The 20,989-nt window shown below is 37.6% G+C and overlaps 2 protein-coding genes across 2 annotated transcripts; both read left to right on the top strand.

Moving 5' to 3' along the window:
• Nucleotides 1–11,126: 11,126 nt before the first annotated feature.
• On the top strand, nt 11,127–14,928 carry LOC110761733 (translocon-associated protein subunit alpha). Its single transcript, XM_021964285.2, has 8 exons — nt 11,127–11,302; nt 11,944–12,108; nt 12,199–12,249; nt 12,472–12,560; nt 13,455–13,532; nt 13,687–13,890; nt 14,122–14,193; nt 14,591–14,928. Exons 1-8 carry the CDS (start codon nt 11,236–11,238, stop codon nt 14,639–14,641), a joined length of 777 nt encoding a protein of 258 aa, XP_021819977.1. The 5' UTR covers nt 11,127–11,235; the 3' UTR covers nt 14,642–14,928.
• Nucleotides 14,929–18,448: 3,520 nt separating this feature from the next.
• On the top strand, nt 18,449–20,539 carry PRP4 (proline-rich protein 4). The gene is made up of 2 exons (XM_021964272.2): nt 18,449–18,681; nt 19,168–20,539. Exons 1-2 carry the CDS (start codon nt 18,513–18,515, stop codon nt 20,316–20,318), a joined length of 1,320 nt encoding a protein of 439 aa, XP_021819964.1. The 5' UTR covers nt 18,449–18,512; the 3' UTR covers nt 20,319–20,539.
• The last annotated feature ends 450 nt before the right edge of the window (nt 20,540–20,989 follow it).

Raw genomic sequence — 20,989 nt, forward strand, 5'->3', positions numbered from 1 at the left:
TTTTCTTTTCTTTTTTTTCTTTCTGCAACCTTACTCTTTTATTTCCGAAACAAAATAACGAAAATACAAAAACAACAAAATAAAATAAAAACAACAATAATGCAGTAGGAAATCATTTCTTCTCGGTGCTTGGTGTCTCGACCATTGGAGCTTTGAGTTTGGCCCTCTGGCTGTCCTCTTCCGGGGCTTCACGCACAGCTTCTTGGGGCTCATCACTTGAGCTCCCAAAGATCGCAATCTTAGCTTGAGCGTAACTACTCTCGCGATCTGCTTGTTTGCGTTTACCCGATCTGTCTAGGTCTTCCAGCTGTTTTCGCATGTCGCGAGAGTACAACTCTACCATCTTTGATAGGTTTTTATTCTCGTCCCGCAATACTTCTAGCTGGTGTCGATTCACCTCCACTATCCTTGACCTCTCCCTTTTCAAGCTTTTTATAGCACTCTGACACTCCTCAACCATACTTCGCTCCGCCGCCAACTGACCTTTCAGTACCTCTACCTCATGGGACTTCGCAAGTAGGCGATGACCCAAACTTGCGACTGTTGCCGTACTCTGCACGCTCAGTGCCAGGGCATCACTCACGACCCGGTTGTCATCCCTTGTCCCCAGCACACGTATATCTTTAGGAGTCACTAAATTTCTAGCCACTCCAATGGCAACATCGTTGTCCAGGAGTATTGAGTCAGTTACTGTCACAGGCCCCCGTGCAGAAGCAAAGTAGGGCATCCATACTGGTGCCGCTGCTTGGCCTCGTGTCTGAGTCGGTGGAGCTAGGTTGAGATCCAACGAAAATGGGTAGTTAGAGGCCATTTGATTTCTCACTCTCTTTTCTTCTTTCTTTCTTTTCTCTTTTGTGTGTTTCTGAGTTTGCGTTTTTTTCACCCTTTCTTATAGACTTAGTCTTTGACAAACCCTAGCCATTACAGCATCTGAGCATTTTCTGAATCTCCAGCATTCCTTGAGTCCCACAACCTTCTCGCCTTCCAACCATACCCAACTCATTTATCACGACGTGTCTTTTCTGAACGAACGCGTTCAGTAAAGTCTTCGCGCCTTTCCATGAGCCCGTAATTTTTGCTTGTGGAGTCTGCGGCGCCTCTATGCGTCGACACGTGTCTCGCCCTGTCTGTTGGTCCCTTACACTGAACCGAGACATCATGACCCATGTTAAAATCCCGCTCTTTGTGTTGCTAATCACGGTTCGATAGTTTGTTTTTACAAAACTAAATAATAATAAAAAGCCGGAAATGAAAACAAATTGTGGGTCGGGTTTCACTTTAGTTTGGGTTTCAAAGTGGGTTAAATTCACCGTGGTTTGTGTTTCGAAATTGTGGGCTTTGGGCTTCAAAATTTTTTTGGGTTTCAGAATTGTGTGATTAGGGTTTACTGTTTTTTTTTTTTTTTTTTTTTTTTGTTTGTTTGTGTTGTAATTTTTATTTTATAATTATTTTGTTTTTGTTTTCTTTTGTGATTTTGTGATTTTTTTTTTATTTGCTTTAATACCTTTCATTTGTTGTTATGACATTGTTTGTGGCTAATTTTTAAACATTGAGGACAATGCTCATTTCTAGGTTTGGGGGTATTGGAGTTTAGCAAGTAAACTTGGTTTTTCTTAAAAAATTTTTAAATAAAAAATAAAAAATTTAAATTTCTTTCTTGTTTTGAATCTTGTTTAGTCACTTTCCGAACACATTTGATGAGATTGTGATAAATGTTGCATGACTTAAATGAAAATTGAATTTTATTTATTTATTTATTTATTATTATTATTATTTTTTTGTTCCTTGTAAATTCTTCTTGTAAAATAAATAAAATAAAATAATTCATTAATTAATTAATTTGGCATCGTTCTAGCATGATATGTTCGAAACCTTCTTTGCACTTGCCATTTGTTTCATAATTTTCCAATTAAAGGATTTGCATGACCCAAAGAATTGTATCAAGCATAAATTAGACTTATATAACCATATAATGTGAGCTTTTGAGCCTTGTGCTTCATTTCATGAGTGTTATACACATACTCTTATTTTCTTGTCATCAAAGTTGTTGTTTGATCTCATTATTCATTGATTTGGTTGAACACTTAAAAGTCATTCATTCTTATGCAATTTGATTTCATGACATTTAAAGAAATGATATTAAGGCCTTCTTTGGATCGTTTGTGCCTTTCAAGCTAACCTTATGCATGCTTAAGCATGATTTTCCATTGTTAACCATTTTGAGCCTACATGTAAACCTTTTCTTTCATTTTACCAATTATATTTGCTCGCCTTAGCCCGAAAAACAAATATTTACCTTTCTAAGGAACTCATGAGCTCTAATTCGGATGTGTTTTTCATGCTAAGTTTGGGAAGGGATATTACATAGAAGAAAAAAAGAAAAAAAAAGAAAATCACACAATTGGTGAAAGAAAAGAAAAGAAAAAAGTTATGATTAAATGGTAGTTGAATGAAATTTTGTTTTTGGGTTTCATTGGTGTTTGGAAAGGAGTTTAAATCATTGTAAATGAAGGTATAAGGAGTTTTGATCATGTAAAAGAAAAAAAATCTAATCGTGATGATCCCAAGTCTTGTAAACAATTTTTTTTATGCTCTTACATTGTGAGTTCCTTGGACTTTGTATTATCCATACCTTTCATTTCTCACTCACCTTACACCCTTGACCCCATTACAACCTATAATAAAGACCTAAATTGATCTTAAATGTCATGTGCTTGAATTGCATTCATTTTTCTACTTTTAAGTGTTTGGCCTCCTTCTTGAGATCATATTAATGCAAGTTCTTCATCTTCCTATTTTTGAGTTAAGTACCTTATGATTTAACTCTAATCCCATGTCTATAACTGAGTGTTGCATTGTAGCCCTCTTCTGAGTGATTCATTTGTGAGAGGACAACTTTGGTGAGATTTGAAGTTGCATTTGTGCTTGGTATGATTTTTGAAATTGTGTGGAAACTAAGATTGGGGAATTTGTTGCATTTGGCTATCACACTACTACACTTTGAGCATATTATGTTTTGAACTTTGCCGCTTTGTGAATAATGTCTAAAATTGAGCTTTTATTGTCAAAACGTTTAAGTCATGTGCATGAGTCATTTCTCTTCACAAAATGTTCGGAAAGATTGTTTTGAGTTTTTATTTTGATTTTGTTTTTTTTGTGTTTTGTGTTTTGTTTTTATTTTTATGTTTGTTTTTGGTTTTGGTTTTGCTTAAGAACTAACAAATCTAATAAGTTTTCTAACCATTTTGTTTTGTAGAGTTAGAAAAACGTTTGTGGGTATCGTAACTGTTAAACCCTCAGGAGACACAACTCCTCCTACTAGGGATGCCTAGAGGTTTAAAGGCTTGTTGCATTCGCTCAATGCAATCGAGTTACCTACGAAAGTGGTCTAGTTAACTTCTTGTTTTGTTTTTAACTTTGTTTTGTGTTGTTTTGCTCGAGGACTAGCAAAATCTAGGTTTGGGGGTATTTGATCGGTTCATAATTGTATATCATTTTGTACCCTTCTAGCTTATGATTTGGTTATGTTTTTGAGTTAAACTTGTGCTTTTAATCCTTTTTGTGTTTATCTTTCAGTTCATTGAGCTTTAGGTAATAATGATGGCTTTGGATAGTAAATGATGCAATCCATGCATGTTAGGGCCTAATTTGGATGAATGGATGAAGAGCTTAAAGACAAACTCAATTTTGGCTACAGCCCCCTGCCAGTCCAGTTCCGTAGGTCATATTGCAAGCATTGTTTCAACAACCTACATAGCTCGAATGAGGCCACATTCTTCATGAAAGTTGTTCCAATTGGTGTGTACTATAACATATCCAAAATTCAGCCCCATTGGATAAATCTGGAGTCCGTTACCTAGCAAACACAGAACCATGCTCAGGATGGATCTTATCAGCGCGGAAAATGAGTTAGCAATTTGTTTCGGCCTTAACTTCTTCCTCCGACCTTGGATTGGCCCAAATAACATATGGCTGGAAAGAAGACATTCTGAACTTCAATTTCGAGTGCTTAAAGTCCTAATTTGATTAAGAGAAGCCCAAGTTGTAAGCCCTTGAAGTTGTTGGTCATGCTGATCTCAGCATGTGCTGGTTGGATGCTTGGTCATGGTGAGCTAGGTATGAGCTATCATTTCTGGTTGGAAGCTTGGTCATGGTGACATGAAGATGAGCTAGGGCTGCTGGTGGGATTTATTAGTGAAGTGCATCAACCATTTCAGATTTTATAATGGAAGTGTTGTATGCATTAGTGAAGTGCATCAACCATTTCAGATTTTATAAAACAAGTGTTGTATGCATTAGCCATACTTAAATCAGATTTTCAGCTTCCTTAGGCCTATATATAGTGAGGTTTCCTAAGCTTGTAAACACACCCCAAGGGGGGGAGCTCTCAAACACTTCTCTAGAGCTCCCTTCCCTTCTCTCCCTCAAATTCTCTTAATTTTGCTTTCTAGTTCTCAATTCTAGCTTTCCTTTTGCTTCTTAGTTGTAGTTTATTTTTCTTTGTAATGTAAATTCTTTTCTTAAGTTTTCAAGTTGAATTAGTTTCCAAGTTTCAATTATGGTTTTTGTTCTTATTCATTATGCTTATAAGTTAATATGCTAGTTTGAATGATTGATCACCATTTAGGCTTGCATGTTAGCTATCTTGGTTTGAATTAAGAGTATACACCATGCTTTAATTCGAATTGAACTATGAATAGGAAGAGTATGTATGGACATTCGACAACAGGGATTAGATACATGCTTGGTTGTTTAAATTGTTCTTCTATGCTTAATGGGTTCCTAATGCTTAATTTTAGGTTAGACAACAAATGATCAAATTAGGGAATTAGGAACACAAGGTTATGACCACACACCATGGCTTAATCATACTTTAGCTAGAATCAATCCGTTAATCTAATTGAACTTGGGAACTTATTTGCTTGAGGTATTTCCTTTTTCTTGTTTTATTTATTTCTTTTTTTTCATTTCTATTTTGTGTAGGAGAAATGAATGGGATCATTCAATCACCAATCCTCGTGGGATCGACCTCGCACTTACATACGCTATACTACCGAACGGCTCGTGCACTTGCGAGTATCACAAGTTGAGGATGCAACTGAATCCATTTTGGTGCAGCTGTATCTACGCAACATTTACCTGGTTGTTGTCACAAGCCTCAAAGCGTCTTCCTGGATTCATGTCTGTCCATGAAGTCCTCGATTTGATCAAACTCCCACAATGACAATACTTCACCAATTTAGGGCTTTGGTTAGATTCCATTGATGATGTTTGAGACATATCACTTGCCATCCTTCAAACTAATTTGCTCTCCAAGCTTCCAAACTTGACGATTCCAACTTTTACTCAACCAATATAAGAGGGAAGGCGAGTTGCAGAAGCGGATTGGAATTTTTGGTTCTTTAGGTTTTTGGCGGCTCTGCGAGGTCCATTTAAGAGAGAAGGTGAGTTACAGAAGGGGGATAATAAAACCAACCTGAAAAGACCCATCTACCCTTAATTTTAAAGAAAAAATTGACAAAAGTCACGGTAGGACTAGCTGTCCAAACGAAACTAAAGTTAAAGGACCCCGGGTAATGCAAATTTGGTCCAAGTTGGGGGACTAATAAAACGATTAACCCTTCTTTTTATAAGCACCTTTCATTTTATGAATTGTAATGCAGACAGTATAATGTCAAATATAGGGTTATTCGTAGCAATGGTACCTCAACTATACTCGAAGTTACATTTTGGTCACTCAACTCAAATATTAGTTGCAGAGGTCACTCAATTGGGTGTTGTGTCGCACTATTAGTCCCTACCGTCAAGTCTGTGACTTTTTCTGTTTAAAATGATGACGTGACAAGTATCTATTAGATTATTGATGGGCAAATGTGACTTTTTAGTTAGGATTATTTGTAGCAATGATCCCTCAACTATACTTGGAGTTACATTTTGGTCACTCAACTCCAAAAATAGTTATAGAGGTCACTCAATTAGGTGTTGTGTTGCACCATTAGTCCCTACCGTTAGAGAGACTTGACGGTAGGGACTAATAGTACAACACAAGACCCAATTAAGTGACCTCTGCAACTAATATTTGAGTTGAGTGACCAAAATGTACCTCCGAGTATAGTTGAGGGACCATTGCTACAAATAACCAAATTTGATACCATAAACGTATTTAATTAGTATTTAACATGAGTCATTTTTTCTGTAGCTAATATGGATGGAAGTACGCTCAAAAGTAGGGATTCTTGATTTGTCGATTGCTTAATATAAAAACACTTAAAATAATTATAAAAAATGTTTATTTCTGGAAATAACTAGGTATGTTTGGGATTGCTTCCAAAATGTTAAATTTCACTTTCTAACAACCAAAAGTGTTTTTAAAAAGTATAGTCGCGCAGCTATACTCTTTAAATAAATTTTCATGTATTATACACTTAATTTTTTTAATAAATAGTAAATATAATATACTTAAAGAGTATACCCGCATGACTATACTATAGTGGTTTTTTAATTAATAATATAGCCGCGCAGATATACTCTTAAAAAAAAAAAATCAACCACGTAGTGCTAGTCGGGTCTTTTTAAAATTAAAAAAAAAATAGTATAGCCGCACAGCTATTTTGGGGTCCTCTTTTCTTTTTTATTTTTTTAAATAAATAGTATAGCCTTGCATGCGCCTATAATCTTTAGAAAAAATTAAATAAAAAAAATAATATGTCATCTATACGCTATTAGGCTGGTCCCTTTTTTTAATAAATAGAACAGTTGGACGGCTATCGGGGTTTTTTTTTCTTAATTTTTTTCATAAAATATAATATATTTAATTAATATACTCTTCATGTAAAGTGTTGTTTGAAAAGTGAAGCAGTTACCAAAATCACTCCAAAATATGCAATTATGTACGACAAATAATGTGTGCACCAATAACATCTATAATAATGTTGTTTGGCTATTCAAACCTATATAGGTCTCATAGACTTTCTAACAACCAAAAGTGTTTTCATGAAGCACCTGGTACCTTAATAAAAATTTGAATACATTTGATACTTGTTTTGTTCATGAATTGACTTTCTCGTATAGTTAGATAAATAGTTTGTTTAAGTATTTAATTTATTAATATATTTTTATTATATTAGCTTTCTTTTTCATATTTGTTAATATTTTAAAAGTTTCAATAAGTCTTTTTTATTCGAGCGATAATTTATAATATATTAAACTAATCCAATTTACAAATGATTGGAATTCAAACTTGAGTGCAAGAAGTTTACTCAGGGCTCTAATCAATTGGCTTAATCCACTTATGCTATCTCTAATATTCTATTTTGGGATAGGTAGATAGATTAAAAGGGTTAATTACTGTAGACGTCCGTGAACTATGGCCCCATTTGCAATTGGGTCCGCAAACTAATTTCTGTGGCAAAGACATCCTTTAATTAGAAATCCGTTGCAATTAGGTCCTGCCGTAACAGAATCCGTCGAGTTTGACCATGTGAATGGCACGTGCTCTTGTTGTGAGGGGTATATTGGAGTTTTCACATGCTCTGTGTCTTTCGTTCATATGCAAAGCTGAATTCCTTCTCCTCCGTGAGAGTTCCCTCACCGGATCTGGTGATCTCCCTAAGCTCTGTCTTAGCAGGTTTGTCTAATCTTTGTTTTCGTAACTTATTTTAGCCGTTTCAACCTTTGTACATTTGAAAGATCCCAATTTTAGGAATCCTGAAATTAGATCTAACCACCCAATATCACCTTCTTTCCCTTCTATCGCCTCCACCCTCAGCAGCCCACCCTCCCACAACCACATCTCTCTCTCTCTCTCTCTCTCTCTCTCTCCCCCCTAACCACATGCCCAGATCTGATTCCCACCCCTCCGAGCTCTGCTAAAATTGAGAATACCTCTCTTCCATCCTTCTGGTTTCAAAGACTCCTTCCTCTGACGTTAAGAGTGATGTTTATTGGATGTTGGAATGTTCGAGGGGCAGGTAGCAGGAAATCACTGCTGGATATGCAAGATTTTAAAAAAGGCAATAAGCTGGATATTATGGTTATTTGTGAACCACGAATTAGTTCTGATAGAGCTCGAAAGGTAATCTCTCAACTGGGGTTCTCCAATGCTGTAGGATTTTCTGGTGGAATTTGGGTTTTATGGGATGAGCATAAATGCAATATCAAGGTGATAAAGTGTCTAGACCAATCTGTGACTATATTTATTGAAAATAGAGAGGGGTTCGCCTGGCTATTCACTGCAGTATATGGAAATCCTTGTCCATCTAGAAGGGAGAATCTATGGAAATCCTTGTCCAAACCCCCGACAGAGTGACAAAGATAAGCAGTCCCAGCCCCAGGCGCAAATGGAAGCTTTTCCACAAGTCCTCATCGGCCATTCCATCAAAAATTGCAAAGGCCCAAGCTCCAAAAGACCCAGTTATCGTCTCCTTAGGCCACACCTTAGAGCGTGCCTGCGTCCAAGTCTGCAAAGCCCTCAACTTCACACCCACTCTCGTGGACTCTCCCCCACCCGATTTCTCCTCTGTAATCTCCAACCTCGCTCTCAAATCCGCCATTCTCAACTGGTGCCACAAGTCCTCCATAGACCCTTCCAAGCCCCTCGATTTCAGCTCTGCGTTCAGCTTGTCCGTGCATTCATGGCGTCCCAGAACCAAACCCAGCTCCAGAAGCTCGTAATTTTGGAGAACGAGTTGTTGATCCAAGGCGTCAACGAAACCCCTAAAGTGAATTTCAATCACGCCGCTACCGAGGTGACTCCGCCTTTGCCCTTCTCGACGCAGCCGAGTTGCTACTCTTCCCCTTCGTCTTCCTCCTCCGAAATTGAAACCCTAAACCCGGGCAACCGCAATTCATCCTTCCGCTCTGTAGAAGACGACGAAATCTTGATCAAGCTCAGAAGCCCACACTTGAGAGGGGTGGGATAAGGAGGGGGGAATGGGTTGTGAGAAAGAGGGAGAGATAGAGCGAAAGATAGAGGGACCTTTTTTTCTTTTTTTTTTCTCTCTCTTTTTTTTTTCAGGTTTTTTCTTCATACTTGAAATGACATTTTTACCCCTCATTTTGACGGACAAATTGACAGAGTTGGACAGCATGACCTAATTGCAACGGATTTTTAATTAAAGGATGTCTTTGCCACAAAAATTAGTTCGCGGACCCAATTGCAACTGGGGCCATAGTTCACGGACGTCTACAGTAATTAACCCTAGATTAAAATGTTATGTCTCAAACCTAAATAATTCAGATCTAGTTACCTCACACAATTAATTAAGATATTTATATAAAATAATAAAAAAACAATTGAGCATATCAAATTTAATTTAATTATTTTTTTGTCAAATAATTTAATTAGTATTCAATAAATAAATAAAACCAATTAACACGATCCGAAACTCTGAATACATGTCGCAGACAATTCCATACTTTGGGTTATTCGCAGCAATGGTCCCTCAACTATACCCGTAGTTACACTTTGGTCCATCAATTCAATTATTAGTTGTCGGAGTCACTCAACTAGGTGCTTTGTTGCACCAATAGTCTTTCCGTCAAGTCTGTTAAATTTTCTGTAAAAAATGAGGGTAAATTCGGAAATTCATGATAAGAAAATATTTTAAAACCTAAAAAAGACATGGCCCTGGAACTCCTCAACGTCGTCGTTTCGGGGAATGGGTCTGTGGCGTATTCGTCTTCATCATCTTCGCACTATGCATCAGGGTACATCGTGCACCCCGGCACAACACAAAAAGGGCTTTGCCGCATACCCACTTCCTTCCTCTCTCTCGCTCTCTATACTCGCGCTTAGGCTTGGCTACTCTCTCTCTCTCTCTCTCTCTCTCTCTCTCTCTCTTCGAACCTCCGTTTCTCTTTGTATTTGTTTGATCTTGTGCTCTCTTCTGATTCAATCTCTCTGTAATTGCGCGTGCGTGTTTGTAAATGGCTGCCGCGAGGATCGAGCATGGTGATCTGTGGAAGAACAAGGCCCTGTCCATACAGCTCCGGCTCAGGGAGCGGTTTAGAGTGGAGGTGGACCGCCGGCTCAAGCTCCACCCTATTTTTACAGACAACGGTTACTTCTCAAATCAAAGCTTTGGTCATCAAGGCTTTGAAGGACCCCGAGCGCGACCTCAAGAAGACTAAGAACATCAAGCACAGTGGAAACATCTCTCTAGAAGATCATGAAGCACATATCCATGGCCAAGGAGCTTGCCGGCACGGTGAAGGAGATTCTCGGCACCTGCGTATCCGTCGGGTGCACGGTCGACGGCAAAGACCCTAAGGATTTGCAACAGGAGATTGCCGATGGTGATGTTGAGATCCCTCTCGACTGGGCTGTTGCTGTGAGGCTCTTTCTTTTTCTTTTGTTGAATTAAATTTTTGTTTAAGGGTATGTCGTTTTGGATAATTTGTGGATTAATTTGGAGTACGTTATTAAGATCATTAATCACTCTTTTTATGGCAATTTAGATGAGTTGGAGGGTTTTTGTAACCCAGTTTCTTAGTTGTGTTCATTTGATTGTTGCTATTGTTTGCTTTGTGTGTCGATTTTAGTATGAATGGTCATCTGTTGAATGCAAAATGCGGTAGCTTTGGTAAAGGGTTTTGATTTGAGCTTCCAATAATGGAAAACCAAAGCTTTCTTGAGTTTTAATAACAATTTCAAGCTTGAAATTTGAGGATACCCAACCAGGCAACTCCTACAGCCTGTTGCTCCCCATTTGAGTTCAAGGAGCTGAAGAAGGCTAACTGAAAAGTCAGATTTGCCCCTCACGAATCTATGAGATTCTCAAAGATGCTTGCCACGTCATCATTTTAAACGGAAAAAACTAACGAACTTGACGGAAGGACTACTGATGCAACAAAGCACCTAGTTGAGTGACTCTGGCAACTAATAATTGAATTGATGGATCAAAATGTAACTACGGGTATAGTTGAGGGACCATTACTGCGAATAACCCTCATACTTTTTGTACGAGACTTGTTGTCCTAAGATTAACGGGAAAGAAAACCAAAACGATGACGTCACGTCAATTTGTGTCCTAAACACAATTTCCAGTATTTTTATTTATTTATTATTCCTATTAATTAATTTAGAACCGCGATAAATTCTGAATATCGTCGTCATTTTTGACCCATAAACGGAAGCTTAATAAGTCCCTGCTTTGGCACTGTGTCGAAACCCACGCGTTCCTCACTACAAACAATCCACACCAACTCCACCTAAAATAACCAAAGCTCGCACCTATGGAGACCAAGGCGATTAGGGTTTTTCTCTTCGCTCTCCTCCTCATCGCAGCCCCTTTCCTCCAAGGTCTCTTTCTCAATTCCCAGATCTAGATCTATTTTCTTTTTGTATTGTCTCATTCATTTCGTCTGCTGAAATATGATTTTATGCATCGAAACAATTTACTGGCTAGTCTATGGTGGTTGCATGCTGGGTTTGACTTTGTTGATCCTTGCAAATGAGATCTGATTCGATTGCCTTTCGTTTTGACCGATCATGCGCTTTCAATTCGATGTTACATTGTTTTATTGGTTTGTGCTCGAATTTAAAATTTATTATTGATATGTAGCTTTGGGATGGCTTAGTTGAGTTTGTTGTTGACAATTTAATTAGTTGAAAGCGAAAATGCACCTTAAAAGTCGCCTTTTCAGCTAACATGCAATCGCTTTCGTGAGTTTTCTGAAAGCAACTTTATATTTGTTAATGAACTTTTTTTTCCCATGCCTTTTCTGCCAAAACATATGTAATGCTTGCATGCTGGGTTAGATAAGCATAAGTTGGGTCTTGAGTTCAATTGGTAGTTTTGAAGTGTGATCTACGTGTTTGATGAGGCTTTGCTGATTTAGATTAAGGATATTGGTAATGGTGGAATGCATGATGGTATTTACATGGATTTGATGTGAATTCGAAGCCGGTTGTACTGAATTTATGGTTTTTCCTCTTTATAGTCGCCAGGGGTGAGTCTGATTCGGAAGTGGATACTTCTGAAACCGTAGAAGAAAGCAGTGATCTCGGGATTGTTGGCGAGGATGTACAAGATTTTGGAGATGGAAATTTTAGCCCAGCTCCCGGTGTTGATACGATCTGTGTCTTCCCCAAAAACAGCGCTAAATGTGAGAATCTCATCAATATTGTACATAGAAAATTTGTCCCTTTTGTTTGGTTTTGAGAAGTGTGTTTTTACTGTGATCTTGTTTTTGCAGCGGTGACAGCAGGGGAAGAGACTGAACTATTGGTTGGACTGAAAAATGATGGTAATAAACATAAATTTTCTTATGTGATCGGACTCCCTCTTTCTCTGAGTGCAATGCAATGCTATGTTCAAAATGTTTTTGTCACCTTTATGGTGGTTCTGTGTTGCTGCATCCCTTTGAAAGAGCCAATTCTTGTTATGTGGTTGTGTTAGTGTACTTTTTTACTTAATTTTTCACAAATGTTTAGAGCATAGCTTAGTTGCTGTTTTGATGAAAAACCAGGGGAGTCAAGCTTGAATGTGATTGCAATCAAAGCCAGTGTCCATCTCCCTTTTGATCACAATCTATTGGTTCAGAATCTTACTGCACAGGTAATTTTTATTTTTTAAACATGTTTTTAGAATGTAACAACATTTCATGACGATTTGTCTTTTCTATTAACGATTGAAGATATTTGATTTCCATATTGCAGTATCTTTTTATTGGCGTGCTTCTTGAAATATTGCTCTGTAGTTACATGTAATTTATTTTACAAGCGAAGGATATGTATGTTTAGCAAATAATAGTTTGTTAGTATCACTATTTTCAACATTGGCTAGATATCCATGTGCAGCATAAGTTTGTTATATGAATATCTTATCGATAAGTTTGTTATATGAATATCTTATCGATAAGTTTGTTATATGAATATCTTATCGATCTTAATGAGAGATCTTTTCATAACTGACCTGATAAAGATCATACCCTTCAATGCCTATTTTTTAGCACCTGACATGGGGCCTGAGAAATGGCGTCCATTCATCTAATTTTGTAAAAATTCCTATCCTCCATTTGAATCTTAAGCGGATGAGGGCTGATGATCACATTGAATAGATGTTCAATGTTGCAAATATATTTCGAAGTTCAATCAAGAACATTGTGAGTGATGAGAGGGCAGTTTTGGTCTTCAAGTAGAAGATTCACGTTTTGCCCTATAGGTGGCGTTGAACTGATTCATTTGAAAGTATGGGTGCTTCATTACTTTGTGTGGTTTTGACATGTTTCATAACCAAAAGCTTATTCCTTCATTTGTTTGTAAAGGGCATTACCATTGGGTTGGTTTTATATTTTTCCTGCACCATTCGATGCTTTCTAGGTTGTAAACCCTGTCTCTTTGGTTTCATCTTGTGAATTTTGTGTTATGCTTTGCATTAAAATTGCTTCAGGCTATTTTTTTGTTGTTGTTATTTTGCCAGTTGTATTTAACAGTGTTGGTTTAATTGTAGGCTTTTAACAATGGGTCAGTTCCAGCTTCGGCTCAGGCTACTTTCCCATACATATTTGCTGTCAGCAAGTTCTTGCAGGTACTTGCGTTCCTATGGAAGTTCTATGCATTGCTATTAATTAACATCTGAAATTGCTCGCATTTGCAGTCATCTTTACTTTCAAACGCATTTACATATATGGAGAGGTTAAAAAGTTATGGTTGGCCTGAAGCGATTTATTTGTATTGTGCAGCCTGGAACTTTTGATCTTGTGGGTACCGTATATTATGAGATAGACCAGCAACCATACCAGAGCACCTTCTACAATGGTACCATTGAAGTTGTTGAGGCTGGTGCTTTCCTGAGCATTGAGTCTGTTTTTCTTGTCACACTTGGATGTGCCCTTCTTGTCCTCCTAGGTCTATGGATTCATGGCCAAATACAACACCTGTCCAAGGTATTGAAACTTATTTGTAAGATTGTTTTATTGCTAACACACTCTTGAGATAACTATAAGAATATACGTATAATATCCCATGGTTATATATGCAATGATGAGAAAAGACAGGAAAGCTCGTCAAATTTTATCCTTTCATCTCCTCAAGGCTCTTAGTTCTCATAGTTATGTGTTTATTATCAACTTTGTTCGTTTTTCTCATAGTTCTGTTTTTTGTGGTTTTATGGTTAGAAAACCAAGAGGGCTCCCAAGGTGGAAGTTGGAACCAGGGCTACAGATGCCTCAATGGATGAATGGCTTCAGGTATGCAGTTGATGCTGAATCATTGTACTAAAAGTTTCCCACAATTTCTTATCTGTTCACTTGTTTCATTAATTTTCGGATTTTGTTTTTCCAACTGTTCAAATGTGGGCTCTTACAATTCAAAACATTTTTTTTTATAGATTTAGATCTATCGTTGACCAAGTAGTGCCCTCATATAAATTTTAAAACTTGCTGTTCAAAACCACATTATGTGTGTTTTAAATGAGTTGCTTCTTGTATAGCTTCAAACATGTGTTTATAACCTTAGTCTATATTTTGTGAATAGGGGGATTCGGCTAAATTTTTTCATGTTGAGCTACAATCATCTGTTCTTGTAATTTAGGATATGTCTAGAATCAATCCTGATATGTTTCTCTTTGCCGCTTTTGATGGTCAGGGAACTGCATATACTCAGTCACTCAACAAATCATCAAAGAAGAAGAAATAGATTACAGAATTTGGCGCAGTTCATCTGCACAGGACATTACAGTGAAGTGCAGACTCTTGTAACTCACGCTAGGGATGTGGAGATATTTAAGAGAGGGGGAAAACTCCAGCTAGTTATGGAAATTAGACCAGAAAAAACGGAGAAAAAAAACCTTGCCTTGGTGTTGTAGACTTGAAAGAATTTTTTACATTTCATTTTTAGAGATGAAGTTGAGAAGTAAAACTAACGCAGATTTTATGTTAGGAATCATACAATTTTGTTGAAGCTATACAATTTTCCTTGAGATCTCTCATTTTGTTCCAAAATTTGCATGGATTTGGCTTACTTGTGGGTGAAATTAAAATTGGTTTTTTGCTTCATGTATCTTTGATGATATGTAAAGACCGAATGAGGTTTTCTGGTGAGACTGCTGCAGCATGGAAGCTGAAATACTTGCAGCTACTTTCTGTTTTTCAACCATGGAATTTATGCAATAGTGGCAATACTTTGTTGTGAGAAATTTTATTTAATTTTTCTTTTTACAAAGCTGTATTCTAAACATGATCGAGATTTTATAGATGATTTTTATAAAATTAGCGTCAGATTATGTCTACTTTGGTTTAAGACAATATCCGATACATTGTCTCAAGTGGTGGTAAATTAGATCAATTAACGTTAGTTGGCCTGCCAAATATTAGGAACAATTGAGTTGAGTTGTCCTCACTGATGTATCAGTATCATGATTTTAATGTTGCTCACCAATCTTGTCCTGACTGAACTGAATGAACATTTTATTGCAATAGTACTGAGGACTGTAAAAAAATTTCACGTTCAAACTTCGGGGGCATAAAATGATGTAGGTTTACTTGATACGTGTGGTTTATGAATGATCATGGGCGAATAGGGTTCAACAGTCTTGTCACCTATTAAATTGTTGGGAGATTCACTATTATACCCAATATAAGAGCCCAAATTATAAAAAAATCATATATAAACGGACTTTACAAACATACTCAAAGCCCATTTACAACATAACAAAAAGGCTTTTAACTTCTTTTAAATTACAAAACTGCCATTGCTTTCTTAAAACAAACCCAACCTCAAAATCTCATTAAAAAAAAAAGCCCAAAACACTTAATAGGGCATCAAAGTAATTTAATAATCAAAATTCAATTCAATGGGGCCAGCTGTCATTTTTTGGATTTTTTTATAGTTTGTTTATAGAAATTAAATGGTATATGGTTTATCTATATTATTAGTGCTAAGAATGGGTATATGACTAAATATCTCTAAATTGTTCTAGCAACCAATTTGTTGTTTTTTTTGGGCCTTTAAAAAATTAGGCTTTTGTTCACACATGATCCTATAGGTTTACAAAATTGTCACGAATGGTCCTTGAGGTTTTTTGTGTGACAAATAGTCCTTAATGTTAGGGCTTTTCATCATAAATGGTCCATGCCGTTAGAAATTATGTTAAAAGTGATGTGGAAGATAAGTAGAGCCCATATATCTAATCACATTGTAACATGAGGATGAAAAAAATAAATAAATAAATTTTAAACTGAAAATTCCTTCTTTTTTTTTGCAACTTTTCATCCCCCTCCCTCTACTCCGTCTCGCTCCCCCTTTGCCCTTGCTCTCCACCCTCTCCCCCTCTACTCTCCATCTCTCCTCCCTGTCCTCTTGTTCTCCCTATGTTTTTTTCTTGCATGCTGCCACCCGCAAGAAAAAATATAAGATAACAGTGGTATAGAGAACGTATAGTTATAAAACTATATCTTTGTGGTAGAGAAAGGAATGTATAGTTGTATATCATATAAAATAATATAATCCATTTTCAATTAAAAAAAATATAACCCATATATCTCTGTACATCTTTGCATAGTTGTATATCATAACCCACAACCTGGGAATCTCCCTCTGTTTTTTTCTTGCCCACTGCCACCCGCAAGAAAAAATAGTCTCTATTTTTTTAAAAGTGCCATCGGCAACCCACGCCCAACTCCCCTACCATCTCCCTCTGTATTTTCTCTCATCCTCTACTCTCCCCCTCTCTTTTTAATTATTTTAAGTTGTTTGAATAAATGTTTTTGTGAAAGGAAATGTGAAACTGCCTTGTGCAAGTGATTATTTTGCAAAATATACGGAGGGAAAGGGGTAGGGTTGGGCGTGGGTTGCGGGTAGGGATGGGGTGATCTAGTTGTAGAGGCAAGAAAAAAACAGTGGGGAGAGGGAGAGCATAGGGAGGAGAGAGGGCAGAGGGAAAGAGAGAAAGGCTAAATGGTATTCTTTAAAAAAAATATTTATTTAATTCACTTGTCACGATGTGATTGGACATGTGGACTCCACTTATCTTCCACGTCAAACATTTAATATAATTTCTAATTGCTGGGACCATTTGTGATAAAAAAGCCTTTACGTTAAGGGCTATTAATGTCACAAAAAAACCCTTAAGGACTATTCGTGACAATTTCATAAACCTCAAGGATCATTTGTGATAAAAAGCCAAAAAATTAAGGTGGGGACGTTCCTTTGAGAACTTCTTACATCTTGTTTTCACAAAGCAAAATTTATGAATCTGCCACTGCCCGATAATTGTAGGAATTCAAATTTGATCTTCAAAGCTGTGTTTGTGTAAAACATTGTTATATCAGTTATAATATAACTTTTTTTTGGCAAGTTTTCTGGTGGTGGTCCTTTACCTTCTGTAACCTCATAATTGGCAAGTTTTCTGTTTTTGGCCTTCGAAGTTAATAACTTAATATTGTAAGATACCCATCAACTTACCTTTCCCACTGGTCTGATTGCTCTACTTTGAGCAGCCCCCTACTTTTTTACCCATCTGCCCTATGCTTCCACAGTTTTGGAACCCCACCATCATGCACCGTGCACGTATGCAGTAAGTAACCAAATTATAAAAAAAAAACAAAATACAAGCGACATTGGGGATGGGAAATCGACTCTACGACCTCGGGTGCAAGGGTAAATGCTCTTAACACTTGAGCTACAAATCCCTCTATAATAACCAATTTTAAATTCGACATAGAGAAAAATGGGGTAGGCTGCAGGCTTCAATTCTAATTTCCAACTGCACCAGTCTCCCATTTTAATTCTTTTTAATAGGGATATGATGAACGTGTACACATTTAATAAACATGGACTTGGACCTGTGATATGATGAACTTGGCTGGTTTTTGTAGTGTGAAATGATCACGTGAAGTAGATATGTGCCTCAGATCAATTATGCAAATGCTACAATTTTTTTCTCCTTTTAGGCTTCCCAACTGTGAGAAATTAAAGCAACCCAATGAAACAAAATATGGGAGCAACAATCATATACAGAAAATACTTGTCTTTCTTCTTTCGAAAATAGAAACTCATACTTTCTTATCAATTATAGTTAGACGCGTGTGCCAAAATTTTTTTGATGTATTTTTTATGAACTGCTTTTGCATATATGTGACTTGTATTACTGTAGCCAAATTATCAGAGGCAAGTAAAGGGTATGGATTATTTTGGTAATTTAAACATGGGTTTGTGTAAAAAGGAAGGTATTAATGTGCGCTGAATGAGTAGGTTTAGACAGATAAGAACACAAAACTCATTAAGCTTTGCAGTTGGGCGGTCATTGAATGAAAGATAATGGCATATGGGGGGGTGAAGCCGCTCTGCACGTTACTGTCATTTTCTTCTCCCCTAAACGTAAGGTCATCTCTAAAAGGGAGGGTCCCTAACCTCATGTGAAGCCCTTAACTTCAGTGTCGGTGTGCCTTTAAATCAAAACCTTAAGGACACTATATATAATAATGCTTGTAAGCTCTGTAATACCATAAGCTTATAGAATTAAGCTGTTTTCTTTTCCTTCCTATTCTTTGTTGGGGTGTGGTTCCCAATGAAGATTTTTCCTCTCTGTCAAGAAGCACTTTTGCAGAAGTGCTTCTTGTTGTCTTTGCTTTTTGTGAGCTTTTGTTATGCTGAACATAAGACAGTTGAGGTAGTTGGGGTTGGAGAGTGTACTGACTGTGCTAAGAATAGCATTAAGACTAGCCAGGCCTTTTCAGGTAGTATAATTTCTGGTTGCATTTCGCTGTCTAAGTTGCTTAATACTCTGATGAATTCTTCATTTGCCATGCATTTCTAAATTTGATAGTGTTAAAAATTACCATGTATTAAATTGCTGTGTCTGTGTGAAACTTGAAAAAGGGTCAAACAAAGTGACTGGTCCAGCTGGTTTGATACTGGGGAACAATTTTCCTTTTTATTTGGGATTTCTTGGGGTTACTTATTTGGCTCAGATGGTCCCTGATCATCAAGAGTTTGATCCCAAGTAACCCAATTCTTGTAGCATCAAGGTTTTATTTCTGCGGGACATGTCATGTGGTAGAACACTTACACTAAACTCTCGCCCTCTCTCTTGAATAAAGAAAACAATACAGGCTTAATCAAAATTAGCATTGTTATTAACTTATTTATAATCAAAAGCACCTCTTTCAAAAGTCTTCTGATGAAGAAATACAATAAGTGACCTTTGTTAATTTCTTTTGCAGGTCTTCATGTGACAATTGACTGCAAGCCAGCAAATGGGCACTTCAAAACAAGAGGGTTTGGGGAGCTCAATGAAGAGGGAAAGTTCAAAGTGTCCCTTCCCGAGGAGATTGTGAAAGAAGGAGATGATGAACTAAAAGAGGAATGTTATGCCCAACTTCACAGTGCATTGGCTGCACCTTGTGCTGCCCATGATGGCCTAGAATCTTCCAAGATAGTCTTCAAGTCCAAGACCAGTGAAGGAAAACAAACCTTTGGAGTGGCTGGTGGCAAACTTAAATTCTCACCAGTAACATGCACTTCTGCCTTCCTTTGGCCTCACCCACACCCACTCTTTGGACACCCATTACCTCCATTCCCACCCAAGGTCTTCCCTCCTTTCCCACCTAAAGTCTTCCCTCCAAAAGTACCAATCTTTAAGAAGCCTCTTCCCCCACCAGTCCCAATTTACAAGCCTCTTCCTCCACCAGTTCCAATTTACAAGAAGCCTCTTCCTCCACCAGTTCCAGTCTACAAGAAGCCTCTTCCTCCACCAGTTCCAGTTTACAAGAAGCCTTTGCCTCCTCCAGTGCCAATCTACAAGAAACCACTTCCACCAAAAGCACCAAAACCACCAAAGAAAGTTTGTCCACCAGTTCCTGTGTTCAAAAAGCCACTTCCACCACCAGTCCCAGTATACAAGAAGCCACTTCCACCACCAGTCCCCATATACAAAAAGCCACTTCCACCACCAGTCCCCGTATACAAAAAGCCACTTCCACCACCAGTCCCCATATACAAGAAGCCACTTCCACCACCAGTCCCCACATACAAAAAGCCACTTCCACCACCAGTCCCCATATACAAAAAGCCACTTCCACCACCAGTCCCCATATACAAGCCACTTCCCCCACCAGTCCCAACTTTCCAAAAGCCACTTCCACCTCCCATCCCATTTTACAAGCCAAAGCCACATCCATTCTTTAAGCCTCACCCTCCATTGCCAAAGATTCCTCCATTCTTCAAGAAACCACCACTCCCACCACTCATTCCTAAACACCCTCTTCTTCCCAAGCTTCCTCCTATCCCCAAAATCCACCCAAAATATTACTTCCCCCACCCAAAGATTGGCAAGTTGCCACCCCAGCCACCTTTGGCTCCTCAATATCCTTAGGCTGTTGCAGACTTGCAGTACTATTTTTTCCAGTTGTAAGTAGGATCATGGATGTTGTGTGGTGAAACAAAGTGGAAGTTCAAGTATGGAATTTAATTATCAAAATAAGTTAAACCTTCAAGCCTTATAGAGAAGTCAAGATCAGAGAGAGAACTCAGAGAGTGGAACTGAAACGTTGTTTCCCTTACTCTATTTATTTATGAAATCAACTTGTGTGGTAATCCCAGTGTTTATAAATTTTCAGATGCTAATTAATCGTGTCATTTCGGGTTCATATTGAATGCTAGTTAATCATGAGGCGACATGATTAATCACTCATAATTAACAATAAATCGAAGTTTGTTTACTAATCGGGGTCCCATAAATTAGAAACTTCATACTCAAATTGTGTCAAGTAAGATGAATTCTAGTCTCATGTTATTGCACGTGCCTTCTAACTAATCACCATGCACCTACATAAACAAACACATAATTATATAAGTGATTTTGCATCTCAATTATAGCTTGTGCTAGTAACTGGTAACCAAGAACCCTCATGTGCATGTATAGTTAAGAAACCAACAACCTCAAAAGGATCTCTCTCTCTCTGACAAAATAAAGCTCAGTTCTCATTTATTGAACTCCCTTTCCTACGAAGGAAGTACATTTATTTTCAAAGAAACCCTTCAAAA

The sequence above is a fragment of the Prunus avium genome, chromosome 8 (genome assembly GCF_965620075.1).
Source record: "Prunus avium chromosome 8, drPruAviu1.hap1.1, whole genome shotgun sequence".
Classification (NCBI taxonomy): Eukaryota; Viridiplantae; Streptophyta; class Magnoliopsida; order Rosales; family Rosaceae; genus Prunus; species Prunus avium.

Excerpts from the sequence above, each read along its gene's own strand:
- LOC110761733 (XM_021964285.2), top strand. The coding sequence starts at position 11,236 with ATGGAGACCAAGGCGATTAGGGTTTTTCTCTTCGCTCTCCTCCTCATC. Across the intron at positions 12,250-12,471 it reads GGTTGGACTGAAAAATGATG|GGGAGTCAAGCTTGAATGTG; the intron begins GTAATAAACATA and ends ATGAAAAACCAG. Across the intron at positions 14,194-14,590 it reads CAATGGATGAATGGCTTCAG|GGAACTGCATATACTCAGTC; the intron begins GTATGCAGTTGA and ends TTTGATGGTCAG.
- PRP4 (XM_021964272.2), top strand. The coding sequence starts at position 18,513 with ATGAAGATTTTTCCTCTCTGTCAAGAAGCACTTTTGCAGAAGTGCTTC. Across the intron at positions 18,682-19,167 it reads GACTAGCCAGGCCTTTTCAG|GTCTTCATGTGACAATTGAC; the intron begins GTAGTATAATTT and ends TTTCTTTTGCAG.